The 17,111-nt window shown below is 58.7% G+C and overlaps 1 protein-coding gene across 3 annotated transcripts; it reads left to right on the top strand.

The window, feature by feature from the left end:
- Positions 1-2,536: 2,536 nt before the first annotated feature.
- On the top strand, positions 2,537-11,453 carry CSRP1 (cysteine and glycine rich protein 1). Of its 3 annotated transcripts, none has more exons than XM_065880517.1 (5): positions 2,537-2,648; positions 7,840-8,008; positions 8,816-8,927; positions 10,840-10,933; positions 11,377-11,453. In XM_065880517.1, the coding sequence occupies exons 1-5, from the start codon at positions 2,537-2,539 to the stop codon at positions 11,451-11,453; spliced, it is 564 nt and encodes a 187-aa protein (XP_065736589.1). The 3 variants fall into 3 exon arrangements, with proteins under 3 accessions (XP_065736589.1, XP_065736580.1, XP_065736572.1); XM_065880508.1 differs by having other exon boundaries at positions 8,816-8,945; positions 10,840-10,915; XM_065880500.1 differs by having other exon boundaries at positions 8,816-8,945.
- Positions 11,454-17,111: the final 5,658 nt, after the last annotated feature.

The following is a 17,111-nucleotide window of genomic DNA, read 5'->3' as shown; positions in this document are numbered from 1 at the left end:
CCTCAGGTGCAGTGGGACCAAAGGAGACTGGGGGGAGAGAGGGACCAGGGTGGGGCCAGAGGAACCCCAGCTTTCAGGACACGGGAGGACAGAGCAGAGGCAGTGAAGAGTGACTGACTGGTCCACTCCGGCAAAGCCTTGCTGGAGATTCCCACAGTTCCGAAAATATTCCAGCCTGGGTCCTCGGAAGCTGGCGTCACCAACACCCCTTCCCCACACGGAGCCTGCTCTCATCCCTCACATACCCACTGAGCATTGTGAGGCCTCGGGCTCTGCAGAGATGGATGGAGGGCATGGGCCAGCTGTGGCTCTCAGTATTAGGGGAGCCGATTCATTGAGCACCTGTGTGAACACCTGTGTGCCAGGTACACACACCTGTACAGACATGTGTGTGCAGGGGACTTGGTAGTGAACCTCGACTGGACCATCTTCTTGAGCAGAGGCCTGTGTCCACTGTCCGGTGGGGCGGGGGGGGAGGGGAAGAAATTTTCCTCCACCCTTCTAGCTTCTTCTGACTGGAAAAAAATTAAATTGACACGAGACAGATGAACAGGAGAAAATCAAAGTTCAAGAACATGTCTACATGGGAGAGACCCAGGAAACCTGAGTAACTCCCCGAAGTGGCTGAAACCCTCCCCTTCAATACCATCTTCCGCTAAAGACAAAAGAGGAAGTTGGGGGTAGGGGAAGGCGATTTACCTGGAGATGGAAAAGCAAATGCTCCGTGAGCGAGTGTTTGCTGAGCCAGCAGACACGATGGGACAGAGCGGACTCTGGTCTCCAGGCCCAGAGCGGACTCTGGTCTCCAGGCCCTGCCGACCCTCCCAGCACACCCGGCCCGTGTTCTTTGCAGAGATCTCTGGCGATAGCTCTGTTTGGGGAACAGGCCCTCTATTGAAATTCTTTTAGGCAGTCGGGGGAAGGTCAGTTTCTTCCTGAGTCTCTTGGGCCTTGATTGTTTTCGGCTTGAAATAATCTGCAGGACAGAGAGACGTTTCGGGATGGCAAGTTTTGTCCCTACACTGCGTCAGATGGGAAGCTCCGGGCAGTGGAGACCATGTCCCCTCTGCCCTTGACCCCGACTCTAGCTGCCGGCGCATCCCTGGTACCAAGAGGGTGGGCTCTGGATGTCCCATCCCTGCGTTCGGCGTTTCCATGACGCACATCCCGGGGGGTTTGCCTCTGCATTTCCCAGCACCCTGAGCCCTACTCACCCCATCACCCATCTTGTACCCGCAGTCGCCGGCGCCCCCCACATAGCCCCCCACCCCAGCCCCGTGCGCTTCTGTCCAAAGAACTGGAAGGGTCGCCGTCCCCCGGCAGCCAGGCATTTGTTGAGAGTGGTTGAGATGGGCCTTCCCTGATCTCGGGCTCTGCGGGCATCTGTGTCTGTGCCGCTCAGGCTCTGACCTGCAGGGTCGCCTCCCCTGTGCCTTGGATTCTTGCACTAATAATCGTCACCGCACACTCAGCACGTGCCAGGCACTGAGCCGCGCCTTTGACACGCCGTGTCTCACTGCATCCCCAGAAATGATCTGTGAAGTAGCTTTTGCTTTTATCCCCGTTTTACAGATGTGGAAATCAAGGTTTAGAAAGACCAGCTACCTTGTTCAAGGTACACACAGCCAGTGAGTGGCAGGGTCGGGACTGGACCAAACCCATCTGGCATCAGGACCCCAGCTCAGAACCAATACCTAGAGCATCGCAATGTTGTCCCAGGCCGCCTCCTTCGGACTCACCTGGGTGCTTGTTAAAAATTCCCGTTCTTGTACCTCATCCTCAGAGGTCATGATTCATCGGGTCAGAGTTGGCGCTGGAAAATCTGATTTTGCAAAAGGCCCCCACCTCCCCCATTCTAATGGACTCGTAACTGGGCCCTGTGTGCCTACCTCCTGGTTTAAAAAAGAATGGTTTTTTTTGTGAGCTATATCTTATATACAAAAGAGCACATAAAACCTGCATATGTGAGGTTCAAAGAATAATTACAAAGGGAGCCTCTGTGTGATAACCACACATGGCTGGTGCCTTAGCAGCCCCCTTGGTGGCCCCCTTGTTCTCTCTTGGAGGTAACAAATCTAAGACAGTAGTTTGTGATACTCATTGCCTTGCTTTTCTTTATAACTCTGCCACCCATGGGTCCCTCCCCTGGCGACAGAATTTTGCCTGCTTCTGGGCCTGACACAGATAATTTGTGTTTTATGAGTTCCAGCTTATCTGCTTCTTTTGCTCCAAATTCATCTTTGTGAGATTCATCCCTGCGGACGCACGTAGCAGATGGTTCGTTGTTAACTGCCGTTATGGCTTGTATCTTGTGCTTGTGTGTATCCTTTAGAATGCCGGGCACGGGGCTGAAAACACACCGGTTGCTCAGCGATTACCTGTGGGCTCTGGGTTGGGAAGGCCCCAGGTTACCGTTCAAGGAGGGCTCTGCCCCCCCAGCTCCCCCCTTGGCCTCTGTCCCTGGCTTTTCTGTTGTGGGCCACCTGTGTCTCCATCTCCCCGGGAATTAATTCCCGTTTCTGCGTCCACTTTCAGAATGCCGAACTGGGGAGGAGGTAAGAAGTGTGGGGTGTGCCAGAAGACCGTGTACTTCGCTGAAGAGGTTCAGTGCGAAGGCAGCAGCTTCCACAAATCCTGCTTCCTGTGCAGTGAGTACGCACCCCTCCCAGGCCCTGCTGTTGCCATGGGGACCGGATGGGGCAGTCAACACCCCGGGAACTGGCCCCACGGGAGGTAAACAGCTCGACATTTGGCTGGCACGCAGCTGGGCGGGGAAGCACTTCAGGGCCTCTTTGTTCCTCAGAAGCTGTTTTCTAAGGGGAGGGCGTGAGCTGGCCCGAGCTGGAGGGGTGACGAGGCGCAGGGGCTGAGTGCCGGGCAGGGAAGTCTCGGCGGGGGAAACTTCTCGCTCACTCTCTCTTCTTTCTCTCCTGCCACAATCCTGGCATTTAAGAGGGAAGACACTTTTAGCCCAAAGTTTCATCAGGCTTTGGACCCAGATTACCCCTTGTTAAATGGCAACAGAAATCACAGATGCAGAGGACAAACTAGTGGGGAGGGGGAGGGCAAGAGAGGGGAAGGGGATTATGAGGTCCAAACTACGATGTATAAAATAAATAAGCCACAAGGATGTATTATACAGCACAGGGAATAGAGCCAGTATTTTATAACAGCTATAAGCGAGTAACTTTAAAAGTGGTGAATCACTATGGTGTACGCTTGAAACTTACATAATACCGTACATCAACTATATTTCAATTAAAAAAACATTTTGTCAAGGCAGCAGAGGCAGCAGCCTCAGGGGAAGCTGCGTCTAGGGAGGAGCTGGGCTCTCCGCCCCGCCCCCCCCCACCGCCCCTGCAGCCCGAGGCCTTTCCCCGCACTTCCTATCCCCGCCTGGAGCTGGGCTCTCACCCTGCACCCCCACCCCTGCAGCCCCAAGGCCTTTCCCTGCACCTCCCATCCCCACCTGACAGTCTGGGGTAAGAGGAAGGTGAGCTGGAGGAATTTGGACATCGTCCCGACCGGACCCAGACCCACTGCTGCAATCACAGCCTGGATGAACAGGAAGCGGGGCAGTGGCCGCCATCCATCCGGGAGCTGTCGGGTGGTCCGGGGGTTGCAGGGCATGCAGAGGCCGCGGTGCTGCACTGGCCATGGCCTGGGCCGGGCAGCCTTTCAGAGCTCCTGGCCCAGGAAGTGGCGGATGGAGGGAGCCTCCCCATTTTCCTGAGTGACGGGGTTCATTGTGACAGAGCCGAGGTTCTGGGTTAGAAGAGGTGACCTGTGTTTTCCTTGAGCCCAGGCAGAGGGGGAGGCAGGGAATTGTGGGGTTAAGCTCTAGGCTTCAGAACCAGTTGGTCAGGGTTTGGATGTGAATTCTGTTTTTGTTCTCTGCGTGGTGATGGGCAGGTTACTCGTTACAGGGGGGATAACAACACCTACCTCATGGGGGCGGGGGGGGGGGCATGGGGGGGATGGGGGTGTGTGAGAATTAACAGGGAAGGGGCTCAGGAAACAAACAAAGCAGTTAGAGCAGTTGTGAGTGTTCAGTAAATGATAGCAGCTCCCCGACACACACACACACACACACACACACACACACACACACACACACACACACACACACACACACACACACACAGCCCTGGTGTGGCTCAAGGACCCCTCAACAGCGGCTGACATCTCAGCCTGTCTGGGAGGTCTGGGAATCGGGCCCGTGCCCCCGGCTTCACACCAGCAGAGTTGGGAGAACTTGGCTGCCTTGCTTCCAGGAGCTCGTGGTCCAGAGCAGGGTCCAGACAGGCCAGGGGCCGCCTGCTCCCTGGATGAGCATCAGATCCCACCTGCTGTGGGCGGGGCAGCCAGAAGCCCCGCCCAACGCAGCCACACCCTCCGGCCGCAGAGACTGATTGAGGGCTGCCGGTGGCCAACAAGCTTGGGTGGGGCCTTTGGCGTCCAGCCCGGAGGCCGCCAACAGCGGCGTCGTCGTGTAATAAGCGATTCTCTGCACTCAGGGCTTTGCGAGCTGCTTAGTTTATTCAGAGGGAATAAGAAGCTTTGGCCCTGGCCAGGGAGAGGGTCCAGACTGCTGGCCCCAAGGACCCCTCTCTGCCCTCAAATGTTGCTTTAATCACGGACTGAAACGGACCAGCCGGGCGGGGAGGCCTGCAGGCCTGCCTGTGGAGGAGTGGCCGCTGGCCGGGTGGTCCAGGGAAGCCAGGAATGCGGGGCGCGGGGGGTGGTACAGGAAGGAATGGGCAGGCCTGGGGCAGGGGTGGGGTGCAGAGGACCAGAAGCAGTTGTGGGAGGTCAGGCTGGGGGGCGGGGCGGGGAGGGCTGCTGCAGGGCTATAGCAGCTACAGGTCAGCCTCCCGCGTCTCTGGGGTCTCCGGCTGCGGCCGAGTTCCTGGGCACTGGAGCTAGGGGATGTCCCCAGTCTGAGCATCACAGCCTGCTGATTCTCGGGGCCTAGCGCAGCACCGGGCGCGCAGGTGTGTTTACCAGTGGGACGAGGGTCACTTCTCTTTCAGTGCCGTGGGCCTAAGTGTCCAGCTGGAATCAAGAAGGCAGAATCACCCTCAGAATCAGGGGACCTTCACTCCAGAGGCAGAGAAAGGCCAGCAGGGTGTGGGCCTGGGTGGCATCAGGGACCTTAGCCCCTTGCTGGCCAGGCCTGGGTGAGTCCCTGAGAGAAGATCCTCTGAAGGTCCTGGTGCTTGCCTCTGGTTCCTACTCAGGACGGCATCCACGATCCCTCTCCTGGGGCCTGGGCTACGCAGGACGCTGCCCTAGACGGTCGGGGAGAGCAGCCTCCTCCCTGGGCTCAGCGCACAGGGTACAGCCTGGTGGTCTGAGGAGGGGCTGCCAGTCCGCATCCACAGGCAAGAGGGCTCGGCTCTGCAGGGACCTGCCCCGAGGCTGCTGCTTCTGCGAGCTGTAACGGCTCCCACCTGGGGCACGTCAGCCCTGTGGGAAAGCAGAGCAGGTCTGGCCTCTCCCAGAGGTGGCAGCTGCTGGAACTGGGCCGCTCCCCAGAACCCGGAGCACTGGGGCACTCTCAGAGCCCTGCACGACCCCAGCACCAGCATCCCTCACCCGCAGGCTGGGGTCCCTCGCCCGGCCCACCCGAAAGGGCTTCTGGGCTGGCAGGGAAGAATCAGGCCTGAAGGTCAGGCTGGGCTCCGGCCGGGCCCTGCTTCGGCTGGTTCTATGAGCTGGAACTTTTCTGTGGACCTTGGTTTTCCTTCCAGAAACAGAGAATTACTGTCTTGGGGTGGGGTGAGGGGGCCCTGGCCTCTCACCTGGGGCTGCCTCTACCCTGTGGCGTCTGGAGTACATTTTCCCAGCAAATGCACACAACCAACCCGTAATTAAGTTTTTCTGTCTGTTTTCTGCTTAACGTGGTTTGGTAGAAATTGATTTAGGCCTTCCTTCAAAATTCCCCTTAGTGGAGTTTCTGGAGGAGTCTGCAGGTGCCCAGACTGGACTGGGGTGGAGGCCAGAGGCCAGGGCCTCTGGGACAACAAGGCAGAGCGGAAGCGGCAGTGAGGTCGGGGTGTCCCCCTATAGAGGCTGGGGCTCAGGTAGGGGGCCGTCTGGAGGGCTCAGTCGTAGACCCTGGAGTCTCCTCTGGGCTGAGCCTCTGGGTCTCCTGCTGGCAAGGTCGCTCTGAGGAGACCTCCGTTCCTCTCGCCCTTCTGTCTCACTTGCTGCCTCCCCTCTGGTCTTGGAATTTCCAGGTCCGCTTGGGTCTTACGGGAAGCAATTCCAGGCCAACTTCCCACCCAAGAAGGAATGTTGGAGCCCCACCCCCTGCTGTTCCCAGGAGCCAAGCCCTAGGGAGGCGGTGGGAAGATCCATATTTGGGTCGCCCGAGTGCCATAAGGACGTGGGGATATCGGGCAGGACCAGAGGGTCCTTATTTAGTCTGAAATCTCAAACCTGAGCCCTGGGGGCAGAGAGCCGGCCTTTAAAGGCAAGGGGATGGCTGGGAATTCCCTGGCGGTCCAGTGGTTAGGACTTGGTGCTTTTACTGCCAAGGGCTCAGGTTCAGTGCCTGGTCAGGGAACTAAGATCCCATAAACCACACAGCAGGGGGGGAAAAAAAAATCTGAAGGCGAGGGGATGGCAAGCTGGCCAGAGCTGAGCGGAGCGCCTCTTTGCAGGGAGGAGAGGCCGGCTCCTCCAGGGCTTCCAGGGAATCCATCTTCAGAAGCACGTGTTTGAGGATGTGGTCCAGGTGGACACACTGAATCCCAAATCTGAGGACCTTCGTGGGACCCAATTAGAATCATAGGCCAAGACCTAAGGAAGCAGGGGAAGTCGGGTCTCGAGAGAAGGACTTGGGGGTTGGAAGCCGATGATATTTGGAGGCCTGGCCCCCCGCCTTGTGTTCCCACGGCACTAACTCTGTATCACACTATAGGAGCAGCGGACGTTTATGATGACCTCCTGTGCACAGGGTACTGTGCTAAGTACTCCCCGGGTGAGGGCTCATTTAATTCTCACAGACACCTTTTGGGGGGAGGCTGTCATCCGCATCTACCAGTGGACGCGAGGGCTGGGAAGGGGCAGGGAGAGAGATTGGGCTCTAGGCAGCTGACTCTACATGACCCTGGGCTCCGAACTGTTTTACTCTGGGTAGCTGGACACAGCCCTGCTCTGAGATCCACAAGAAGATACAGGCGGCCCGCAGGCTTTCCAGTTTATCCCATTCCAGTCTCTTAACCTTGGAGTCAGGAAATTCTTCCCAGCATCTGACCTCAGTCCCTCCCGTGGCAAAGTGATTCGGAGATTAGAAGTTGCAGGTCTTGCTGTCGTGTTGAGAACAACCTGTATCTCATTTCAAAGCCCGCCATGCAGGGTGCTTAATAAATATGGCCCTTCCCCTCTGGAAGCATCACTTCCCCGGCACCCCTGCCCCCAAGCCTGTAGGGGTGTCCCTTCTGGATCCCGTCGCTGGAGGCAGGAAAGCCCTGCCTTTCTTCCTTCCTTTCTTTTCTTCCTCTTCTGTCAGGACACATGATTGCTCTGTCAAGGGCAGAGTGAAGGTCCAGCAGGCTTCCTGGGACTTGGGGTCAATCTAGGCTCTTGGCTACTGAACCCGGGGACTTCTGAGGCTGCAGAGGACCAAGGAAGGCCCATGCGGTTCCTGGTGGGGGCGGCTCGGCCAGCATCCTTAGACCCACTCCTCTCTCCTCCCAGCTCCCTGGCCATCCTGACCCCTGTCACCAGGCTTCTGAAAGATCGGGATATTACGTGTGCAGAGTCCCAGAGAGCTTCGGCTCTCGGGGTGCTTGCAGCGAACTGACTCCCCGTACCCTCTTTCCTCTGCAGTGGTCTGCAAGAAGAATCTGGACAGCACCACTGTGGCCGTGCACGGCGAGGAGATTTACTGCAAATCCTGCTATGGCAAGAAGTACGGGCCCAAGGGCTACGGCTACGGGCAGGGCGCGGGCACGCTGAGCATGGACAAGGGGGAGTCGCTCGGCATCAAGCACGAGGAGTGAGTACGCCCCTCCCAGGTGTAGAAGCACCTACTGTGTGTCAGGCCAGTCAGAGGAGCGGGGGTCCAGCAGGGAATGAAACAGGCCAGGCTCTTCCCTATACGGCGGAGCCGCAGCCCATATTTTCATGGGCGTCAGAGCTGGGAGGGGCCCTAAGAATTCCTGGGTCCCGTCTCTTCTTTCCACAGATGAGAAGACCCAGCCAGTCTCGGTGACTTGCTGGGGGCCCCTACAGGCAATGAGTGTCCGAGCCGGACCAGCTTGCACCCCTGCTCACGGGGGCGTCAGTTCCCTTCCCCGGAATCACGGGGTGTCACTAGGTCCCCAGCACCCACTGACCACTGACATGCTGTGAGTGGAGGAGCTGGCGGTCAGCCTGCCAGCTCCTTGGCCCTGGGGGTGGGGGGGGTGGTGGACGGAAGTGATGGATGAGTTCCCACATTTCAGCCAAGGTCACTGCCCCAGTGGGGGTGATTGGTCAACAGATTTCTCCTGGAAAGACTCTTATAATCGGCAGGCCGAAGGAGTGGGGGACAGAGGAGGGCAATTCCTAGCAAACGAGGTGTTCTGTGACTCCAGTGTTTCAACTGGGGGGCTGAGCAAAGTCTGACGTGCCGGTGAGAGTAACACTGTGCCCACCCTTGGTGCGTCCATCTGTAAAGTGGGAGGTGACCCCACAGGACCTGGCAGCCGCGGCCTTGTAACAGGCTGGGCCAGGTGGAGGCGGGGTGGTGCCCACACGGTGCCAGACCCCCGCCTGTACTGCTGCCTGTATGTCATGTCACCGCACGTCCTTCCCCACACAGGGGCCCCAGCCACAGGCCCACCACCAACCCCAATGCGTCCAAGTTTGCCCAGAAGATCGGCAGCTCTGAGCGCTGCCCGCGGTGCAGCCAGGCTGTCTACGCCGCCGAGAAGGTGATTGGTGCTGGGAAGGTAAGGCGGCTGCTGGGCCAGGGTGGGTGTGGGGACGCGGGCCGGCCAAGCCCCTTCCTTGAAGCATGGCTTCCGGAACTCTGCGAGTGCGACCCTAGCTTTGCTCAGCCAGCCCGAGCCGTGGGCTGCAACTCCCTCCCTTCGTTTCCAAGCCCACCGTCAAGGGGAAACCTTTGTCCCCATGCTTGCTTGTCCCCTGTGGCTTCTGGTCTCCAGGGGGCTGAATCCCTCCCCGCTTGAGCGTAACAGCCTCACCCCTGGTGGAAATGATTTTTAAGCGCCTACGTGCACTTCCTAGGGAGCTGCCAATCTATGGTATCTCTAGAATCAGGGGCCGCAGACCTCTCAGGGTGCGTGGACACAAGCCCTGAAAAGAATATGCAAACGTTTGTGGGATCCTGTCTCTCCCTGGCAAGACGTTCCATAGCGTGCGTCAGATTTTCAAAAAGATTTGTGATCCAGAAATGTTAAGAACCACTTGAAAATCCACGTACATCCTGTTTCAGAGGATGTGGACTCAGAAACCCACCCATGTCCCCGCAGGGCGGAGCTTCCCAAGGTTCAGGCCTGTCACGGCCTCCTGGGAGGCGATCTTTTCTAACTGCCTCGCCTGCCCTTCCCCCCTCAGTATTCCAATAGTAGCCGCCCAGGTCACCAAAGCACAGTGGGGTCCCCTCCCTCAGAGAGGCTGTGGGCAGGGGTCAGGATTTGCAGCCTGGGACCAGCAGTCGGGGACCACTGAAGGGACATATTCAGGATGGGTGCCCGGAGCGGGTTTCTGGACCTTCACACGAGGCTTTGCCAGGCTCACACGGTCAGCTGTGCGGCCACGGGGCCTGGAGCCTGTCTGCAGCTTCTCTGGACCTGCGTCTTGGCCTCCGAGGCTTTTCAACCTTGAGGAGGGGCCGGGGGGAGTGGACGGGGAACTCACACGGAGGACAAGTCTAGACCCAGCACTGGTGCCTGCTGGGGGGCTGGGGGCGCCAGGGTCTGGAGGCAGGAGGCAACGTGCGTGGGTCTGGCTGTCAGGAAGCCCGAGGGCAGGCAGTTTTCCTTTCTCATCTCCACCCCAGGCACGGGCAGCCGTTGGAGGGAGTCTCTTTGCCCTTAAAAGGTCTTGTTTTGTCCCGTCTGCTGCTGCTGGCCTCTGGCTTTCCTGGTTCTGCAGAGCTGTCAGCCTGCTTGGCTGTGCTGCTGGAGCTGACAGGTGATCTGGGTTTGGCAGACTCCCCCCGGGGGTGCAGACCCAGGCCACCTTCCCTGGGGAGGCTGTTGGCTGTGCTGCCTCCGGGCTCCTCGTAGCAGCACGAGGGGCTTCTGTGGCCCCCAGGGAACGAGGCTCCTTGGCCTTTCCCTGCGGGTTCAGCGTAGCTCGTGGACCCTTTCTCCTTCCAGTGGTGCCGGGCGCCTCCTCTGTGCCAGGCCCCTGCCCAGCTGCGCCACCCCTCCTTCCGCGGTGACGGCCTTTGGGCAAACCAGGCACCTGTTCTAGGATCCAGAGGCCTGGCGGATCATGAAAGCCTGCCCTGTGGCCAGGCTGCGTCTGTCTGGTCCTCACATCCGGCTGCGAGGGCGGCAGCGGTCTCCCCGTGAGGAGTGAGGAGGCCGTGCACCTGGAGGTGGTGCCAGGGCGGGTCCGGAGCCCTCGCCCGCTCCAGTGGTCCCGGGCAGGATGGTCCGGATGAGGCTGGGCCGGCCCTGACGGTGGGAGCTGGGGAGCGGCTGCCTTGGTGGTGGTCGCACCCCTGGCCTGCTGCCCCTGCCCACCCAGCACTTTCTCCAGGAGGTGGGGTTAGGGTCCCTCCAGCAGCGGGCTGGTCGGCCTTCACGAGTGCTTTCATCACGTCTAGGGGAGCGGCTGGGATCAGTACTAACTGCTTCCTTCCCTCCCCAGTCCTGGCATAAGTCCTGCTTCCGGTGCGCTAAGTGCGGCAAAGGCCTCGAGTCCACCACCCTGGCCGACAAGGATGGCGAGATTTACTGCAAAGGTGGGTGGTCCCTCCCCCACGTCTTCCCTTCCTGGGGGTCTGAGGGGCAGAGGGCCGAAGGCCTTGCTAGATGTCGGCCCCTTCCGGGCCTCGGAGTCCGTTCCAGAGCGTCTAGTGCGACGCTCTTCCGTTAGCGCTGAGGGGGAGCCTGGGGGAGGAAGTGACTTGGCCAGAGTCACGGGCAGATCGGGGCAGGCTGGGGCAGAGCCTGGGCTCCGGGCTCCCGGCCCAGAGCTCTGACAGCAGATGACGCTTCTCCCGGGATTTCAGACACAGGGGAATGGCCACACCGTGGAGCCAGGGACCTCCTCGCTGTTGGAGTTGACGGGGAGGGGGCAGCGCTGATGGGCTTCGCTGCTCCAGGGGCCCGGCCAGGCGCTGCGGTTGTGGGAGGGCCCGGAGGTGTGGCCGGGGGCGTTCTCACCCCTCTGCTCTCTCTGCAGGATGCTATGCTAAAAACTTCGGGCCCAAGGGCTTCGGCTTTGGGCAGGGAGCTGGGGCTCTGGTCCACTCTGAGTGAGCCTGCCCGTCGCGTGCCCACGCCTGTGCTTCTCATCACCACCCCTTCCTGGCAGCCTCACGACCTCCACGATTCGTCCTCCCTTCAGCCCTGCACGCGTCACTAAGGACTTCAACTGGGGTGCCTGGCTCCCTTTGCTTCGGGCGTCTGCCGGAGGCCGCACCCCTCCAAGGTGCTCCCTCCGCCTGGGACCTGCCGCCCATCACTAGCAGGAGGCCTTGGGGTTCTGGGTCTCCCCCGGCCCTGCCCCACCCCGCAGACCCCTGTCCTCAGCCTCGTAGCTGCATGTCCGTCATCAGTGGAGCCCAGCGGGCGGGGAGCGGGGCCGGGTGGGGTGGGAAAAGCTGTGCTTCTTGTCAGGGAGAGGGGCTCCCTGGAGTCCCTCAGAGCCAGCCTGGGGAGTCCCAGCTTGGGAGCTCCTGGGGGACACACAGGCAGGCGCACACCACAGGGGCCACCTGCCCCGCTTGGCCTGGTGCCTTTGAGACTGGGGGCAGGTGTCTCCCCACTCGGGCGGAGAGCAAGCCAGGCCTAAGGGCCCCAGAGTCAGGATGTGGTCTGGCCTCCCCAGGCTCGGCTCCCTGTGGGACGGGGACCCTAATGAAACACTCCAACATCGCTGCACTGTCAGAGGCCCAAACCTGAGGGTGCATAACTCTGCCCCCAGCCCTGGGTCCTGAGGCTGCGGCTCTGTCCTTAGCACGCCTGCCTGACCCTCAGACGTGGAGGGAGGTACACGCAGCCTGTCTTCACCTGGACACCCTTCCCCTGCCCCCAGCCTTCTCCAGCGACCCCTCTCTGGGCACGCCACCCACGCCTTCCAAGCCCCCAGGTCCAGAGCAGCAGGAGGGTGGGGAGGGGCCAGGCCCCGCTGCCCCCCGGGGACGGAGTGGGGCTACCCTCTGGACCGTGGGCTGCAGCGCGGGCTCTACTCAAGCTCATTTCGCACCCAGTCAATAAAGCTGTCAGAACACAACTCTGGCGCCCTGTCCTGCTCTGGACCCCCGTGGGGCTGGGACGGGACTTGATGGGAGCCGCCGAAAGTTAGCAGGAGGTCTGGTGGAAAGAAAGTGGCCGCTTCCCGCTGTGCTGGGGCTGCTTCCTCCCTAGCGTCCGTTGTAACTGAACCCGCTGTACCGGAGTGACCCGACCAACCCAATCCTGCTGCCACATCTGGGGGTGGGAACTGTGTGGGCTTGGAATTTGAGGGGCTCAGCAAGGCCCCCAGACTGTGCTGAGAACTTTTCCCAGCTTGGAAAGTCACAGAGTGAGAGGGAAACTCAGCCAGAGGAATATGCATGTCAAATCCGGAAAGCTGACTTCCGCCCAGGAGGCAGGCAGTGGGGTGAGGGCTGGGAGTCCGAGATCAGGTCCAAGCTCGCTGTCGTCAGGCAGGGCCTGCTGCCTGGCTCACAGATGGCCGTCTTCTCACTGTGTCCCCCTCCCCGCCGCCCCGTGGCGGGAGGAGCTGGAGAGAGTTTCCAGGGGTCGCTAATCCCACTCAGGGGGGCTCCACCCTCCTGACCTGATCACCTCCCAGAGGACCCACCTCCAAATACCATTACCTGGGGATCAGGTTTTAACACATGAATATGAGGGGTGGGGAGGACAGCTTGCAGTCAATAGTGCAACATTCACTCACTCCGACCCAATAGCCCCAAAGTCTTAACTCTCCTTCCAGAGACTTAAAGTCTCACGCGGTGTCGCGTACACTGTACGTGGGAGAAACCCCAGGTCTGAGGAGTCCTGAGGCAAATTCCTCTTCAGCTGTGAATCTGTGAATGATATGTGTTCTGTGCTTCCAAGGTACAAAGGTGGGACACACCGAGGATAGACATTCCCGTTCCGATAGGGAGAAATAGGAAAGAAGAAAGGAGTGGCAGAACCAAGTAATTCCCAAACCGAATGGGGCAAGTTCCACTAGACCGCAAACCTCGAGACCAGTCCTTGGCCCTCTGGCCCCACCGTGGGGGGGGGGGGGGGCGGCTCCTGGTGGCCCCCTCACTGGAACCCTGGGGTGGGGGTGGCCTTCGCACTTGTTTTTAAAAATGGAAGTCTTTTAAAACGTTATTAGTTCTTTTGTTTATTTATTTTTAATTTATTTACTTATTGATTTATGTTTGGCTGTGTTGGGTCTTCGTTGCTGCCTGCGGGCTTTCTCTAGTTGCGGCGAGCGGGGGCTGCTCTTAGTTGCGGGGCGTGGGCTTCTCATCGCGGTGGCTTCTCTTGTTGCGGAGCACGGGCTCTAGGCACGCGGGCTTCGGTAGTTGTGGCACGTGGGCTCAGTAGTTGTGGCACACGGGCTTAGTTGCCGCGCGGCATGTGGGATCTTCCCGGACCAGGGCTTGAACTCGTGTGCCCTGCATTGGCAGACAGATTCTTAACCACTGCGCCACCAGGGAAGCCCCTTGTTCTCACACTCTTGTGATGGGAGTGGCGGCCCTGGTCTCTGAGCCACCTCCTGGGCCATCCCCGCATTGTCCTGGGGAACAGCATTCGGCTTCCTTGAGGGTCTGACTTGTCCTAACCTTTTCGTAGGTCACTCAGCCGCACCCTGAGTGCTCTATTTCTGCAGTAGGGTAGGCTGGGAATGTCCAAATCTTTAAGGTCTGCTTCCTGTGTGCTCCGTGGGAGGCCAGCCTCCAGGCTCTTCTCTCCTCTTGCGTTTCCATTTCCTGGGAGGATCCAGGCTGGTCCTTCCACACTTTGCTCCGAGCTCTCCTTGGCTAAATACCGTTGCTCTCAAGTTCTACCTTCCACAAAACACCAGAGTCTGAACACGCTCGAGCCACATTCTTTGCTACTTTATAACAAGGGTCCCCCTTGTCTCCTTTCCAATAACACACCCCTCATTTCTGTCATCAGAATGGCCTTTGTCATCCATATTTCTACAACATTTCTGCTCAGAATTACTTCCTCCTTATTCCCTGAGACAACTCAGGCTTTCTCTCCAACTCTCTCTTCTTTCTGAGCTCTCACCAGAATCTCCTTTAAGGGTCCGTTCACAACAGTGTGGGGTTTTTTGTTTTTTTTTTTTTTTTGGTAGGAGGTTATTAATTAATTATTTTTGGCTGTGTTGTGTCTTCGTTTCTGTGCGAGGACTTTCTCTAGTTGTGGCAAGCAGGTGCCACTCTTAATCGCGGTGCGCGGGCTTCTCTTGTTGCGGAGCACAAGCTCCAGATGTGCAGGCTCAGTAGTTGTGGCTCACGGGCCTAGTTGCTCTGTGGCATGTGGGATCCTCCCAGACCAGGGCTCGAACCCGTGTCCCCTGCATTAGCAGGCAGATTCTCAACCACTGCGCCACCAGGGAAGCCCATGTGTGGGTTTTTTCTAGCAGACATTTCCAAACGCCTCCAGCCTCTACCCATCACCCAGCTCCAAAGCCATTTCCACGTTTGTAGGTGTCTGTTACAGCAGCAGCCTACTTCCTGCGCCCATTTCTGCCTTGGTCAGTTCAGGCTAACAAAATACCATAAGTTAAGTGGTTTATAAACAGCAGAAGTTTATTTCTCGCTGTTTTGGAGGCTGGGAGTCCAAGATCAAGGTGCTGGCGGATTCAGTGTCTGGGGGGAACCCACCTCCTGGTTCATAGATGGCCGTCTTTCTGCTGCATCCTCACATGTGTACCTCACAAGGGGGTGAGGGGGCCCGCTGGCTTTTATGAGGGCACTAATCCCACTCACGAGGGCTCCTCCCTCAAGCCCTAATCACTTCCCAAAGGCTCCATCTCCTAATACCATCACCTTGGGGGCTAGGATTTCAACATATGAATTCTGCGGGGACACAAACCTTTAGTCTCCGGTGGGTCACCTCAGCCAAGTCCACGGAAGAGCAAACGTTTTCTAAATGAGCTCATCTGAGAGCTTGCAGGGTCCTTCATCTGAGGGATGTGCCTGTTGCATGTTTGGGGCTGGGCTTCCCTGCCCACAGTGTGAATTCACAAGACAAAAATAAGCAGCTGCTTTAACAACAGCAAGTCTGTGCATCGTGTCCGTATGACCAGATCCAACGGTGGCCTTGATGGACTCCTTCCCTGACTCTGGGAATGGGCCCTAAACATACAAGATTGGTATAGACCAGTCAGTGCTGTAGAGGTGTAGGTAAGTGCAAGGTGAGTTCCCGGCGGGGCAAGGGCTCCATCATCTTGATAACATCTCTATGTCCAGCCCAGGATGTGGCCAACTGGACGTTCTCCCAGAGGGTTTGTGCATCAGGGAGGGTGGATGGTTCCACAAACAGATCATCCGACCACCGGCTGCTCTGGGAGGGCCCACAGGAGTGGCCGGGATGGGACGTCTGGGCCCCAAAGCTGGGAACAGGCTGCCCTCTGCTGGTGGCTCGGGGGCCCCTGGCGCCCCAGCACAAGGCCGTCCGCCCGGCTCCTACACTAGCTGCCAAGCTCAGGAACACCGGTCATCCAGAGTAGCCATGGTGCGGAGGGGGTGGATGTACCTCCTGGGAGTGAAACTGGGTAAAGGCAGAAGGCTGTACCCAGCGGCCGGTGGCTGGCCAGGAAGCCCCTAAGGGCAGCGTGGGGCGGGCAGCAGGGGAGGAGGGGGGTGGAGGCTCGCCTGCAGTGAGTGAAACCCAGTTCCCCTAAAACCGAGTCCCCCTACCGAGTTCATGATTAATCTCTCTACCCAAAGCTTTATTCCCTTTCTTATCCCACCCCTCGGGATTGAGGAGTGTCAAAGTAAAGGGGGGGATTGAAACCAAGCAGGACACTGCAGGACCTTCCCGGGTACAAAAGCCCCTCCATGTCCCCCGTTTCTTGTTTGCAGAAAAAGGTTTTGGTCTCTGGGGCCTTCTCTGAGTTCCAAAGAGCAGGCTCGACAGTTAATGATCAGGACAAGATCACAGGCCTCCTAGTTCCTCCTGAAGGGATGTAGGTAAGAATCTTTGAGTCGTCCTGCAGAATCTAAGACCCCCACCTCCTAGAGGGCGGTGGCTACATGCTGACCACAAGCATGTAGACCCCAGACAGATTGGAACCAGAAGGTTGATGGTTGAGATTCCTGAAATGTCACCCTGTTACCTCACCACCAACCAACCAGAAGAAGGTCCAGGAGCAGATCAGACACCCCATAACCCTCTCCCCTCACACTGTCTTCAAAAACCCTCGCCTGAAAGCCTTCATCTCTGGAGCATGAACTACCCGTTCTCCTTGCTTGGCGCCCTGCTAGTAGACCCTTACTCTGCAGCCAACACCGGCTGTCAGAATTTGGTTTTCTGTGCTGTTGGCACACAAGCCCTTGCTTGGTAACATGGGGGCCCCAGAGGAGGAGGGGGCTGTGGGAAGGGGCCGTACCTTGCAGGTGGCGCCTTGCGGTAGGCCGAGAAGTGGGCGCCCCCAACCCCGTTCCCCAGGGTCCCTAGCACCCCACTTCCTGCACGTAGGTGTGCTCACCTCTGGACGCAGGTGAGTTTCTCCCTCTCAGGATTTGCATGCTTGTAGGGCCCTGTGGTCTGCCAAACCCAAATGACCCAAAGGAAGAGGGGCCGAGGGTCTTTGCCCGTTCCGGGATTTCTTCTCATTTCTGTGATGGCTGAGCTAGGTGTCCAGGGCCCTTCAGGAGATGCATCTGTGGGAGCAACGCCCAGTTTGGGGAGGCGCCATGCTGTGGGCTCTTGCGGTAGGACGGGAAAGCGTGGTCCATC

The sequence above is a fragment of the Phocoena phocoena genome, chromosome 1, assembly GCF_963924675.1.
Source record: "Phocoena phocoena chromosome 1, mPhoPho1.1, whole genome shotgun sequence".
Taxonomy (NCBI): domain Eukaryota; kingdom Metazoa; phylum Chordata; class Mammalia; order Artiodactyla; family Phocoenidae; genus Phocoena; species Phocoena phocoena.
This window is presented reverse-complemented; position numbering and strand designations above follow the sequence as displayed.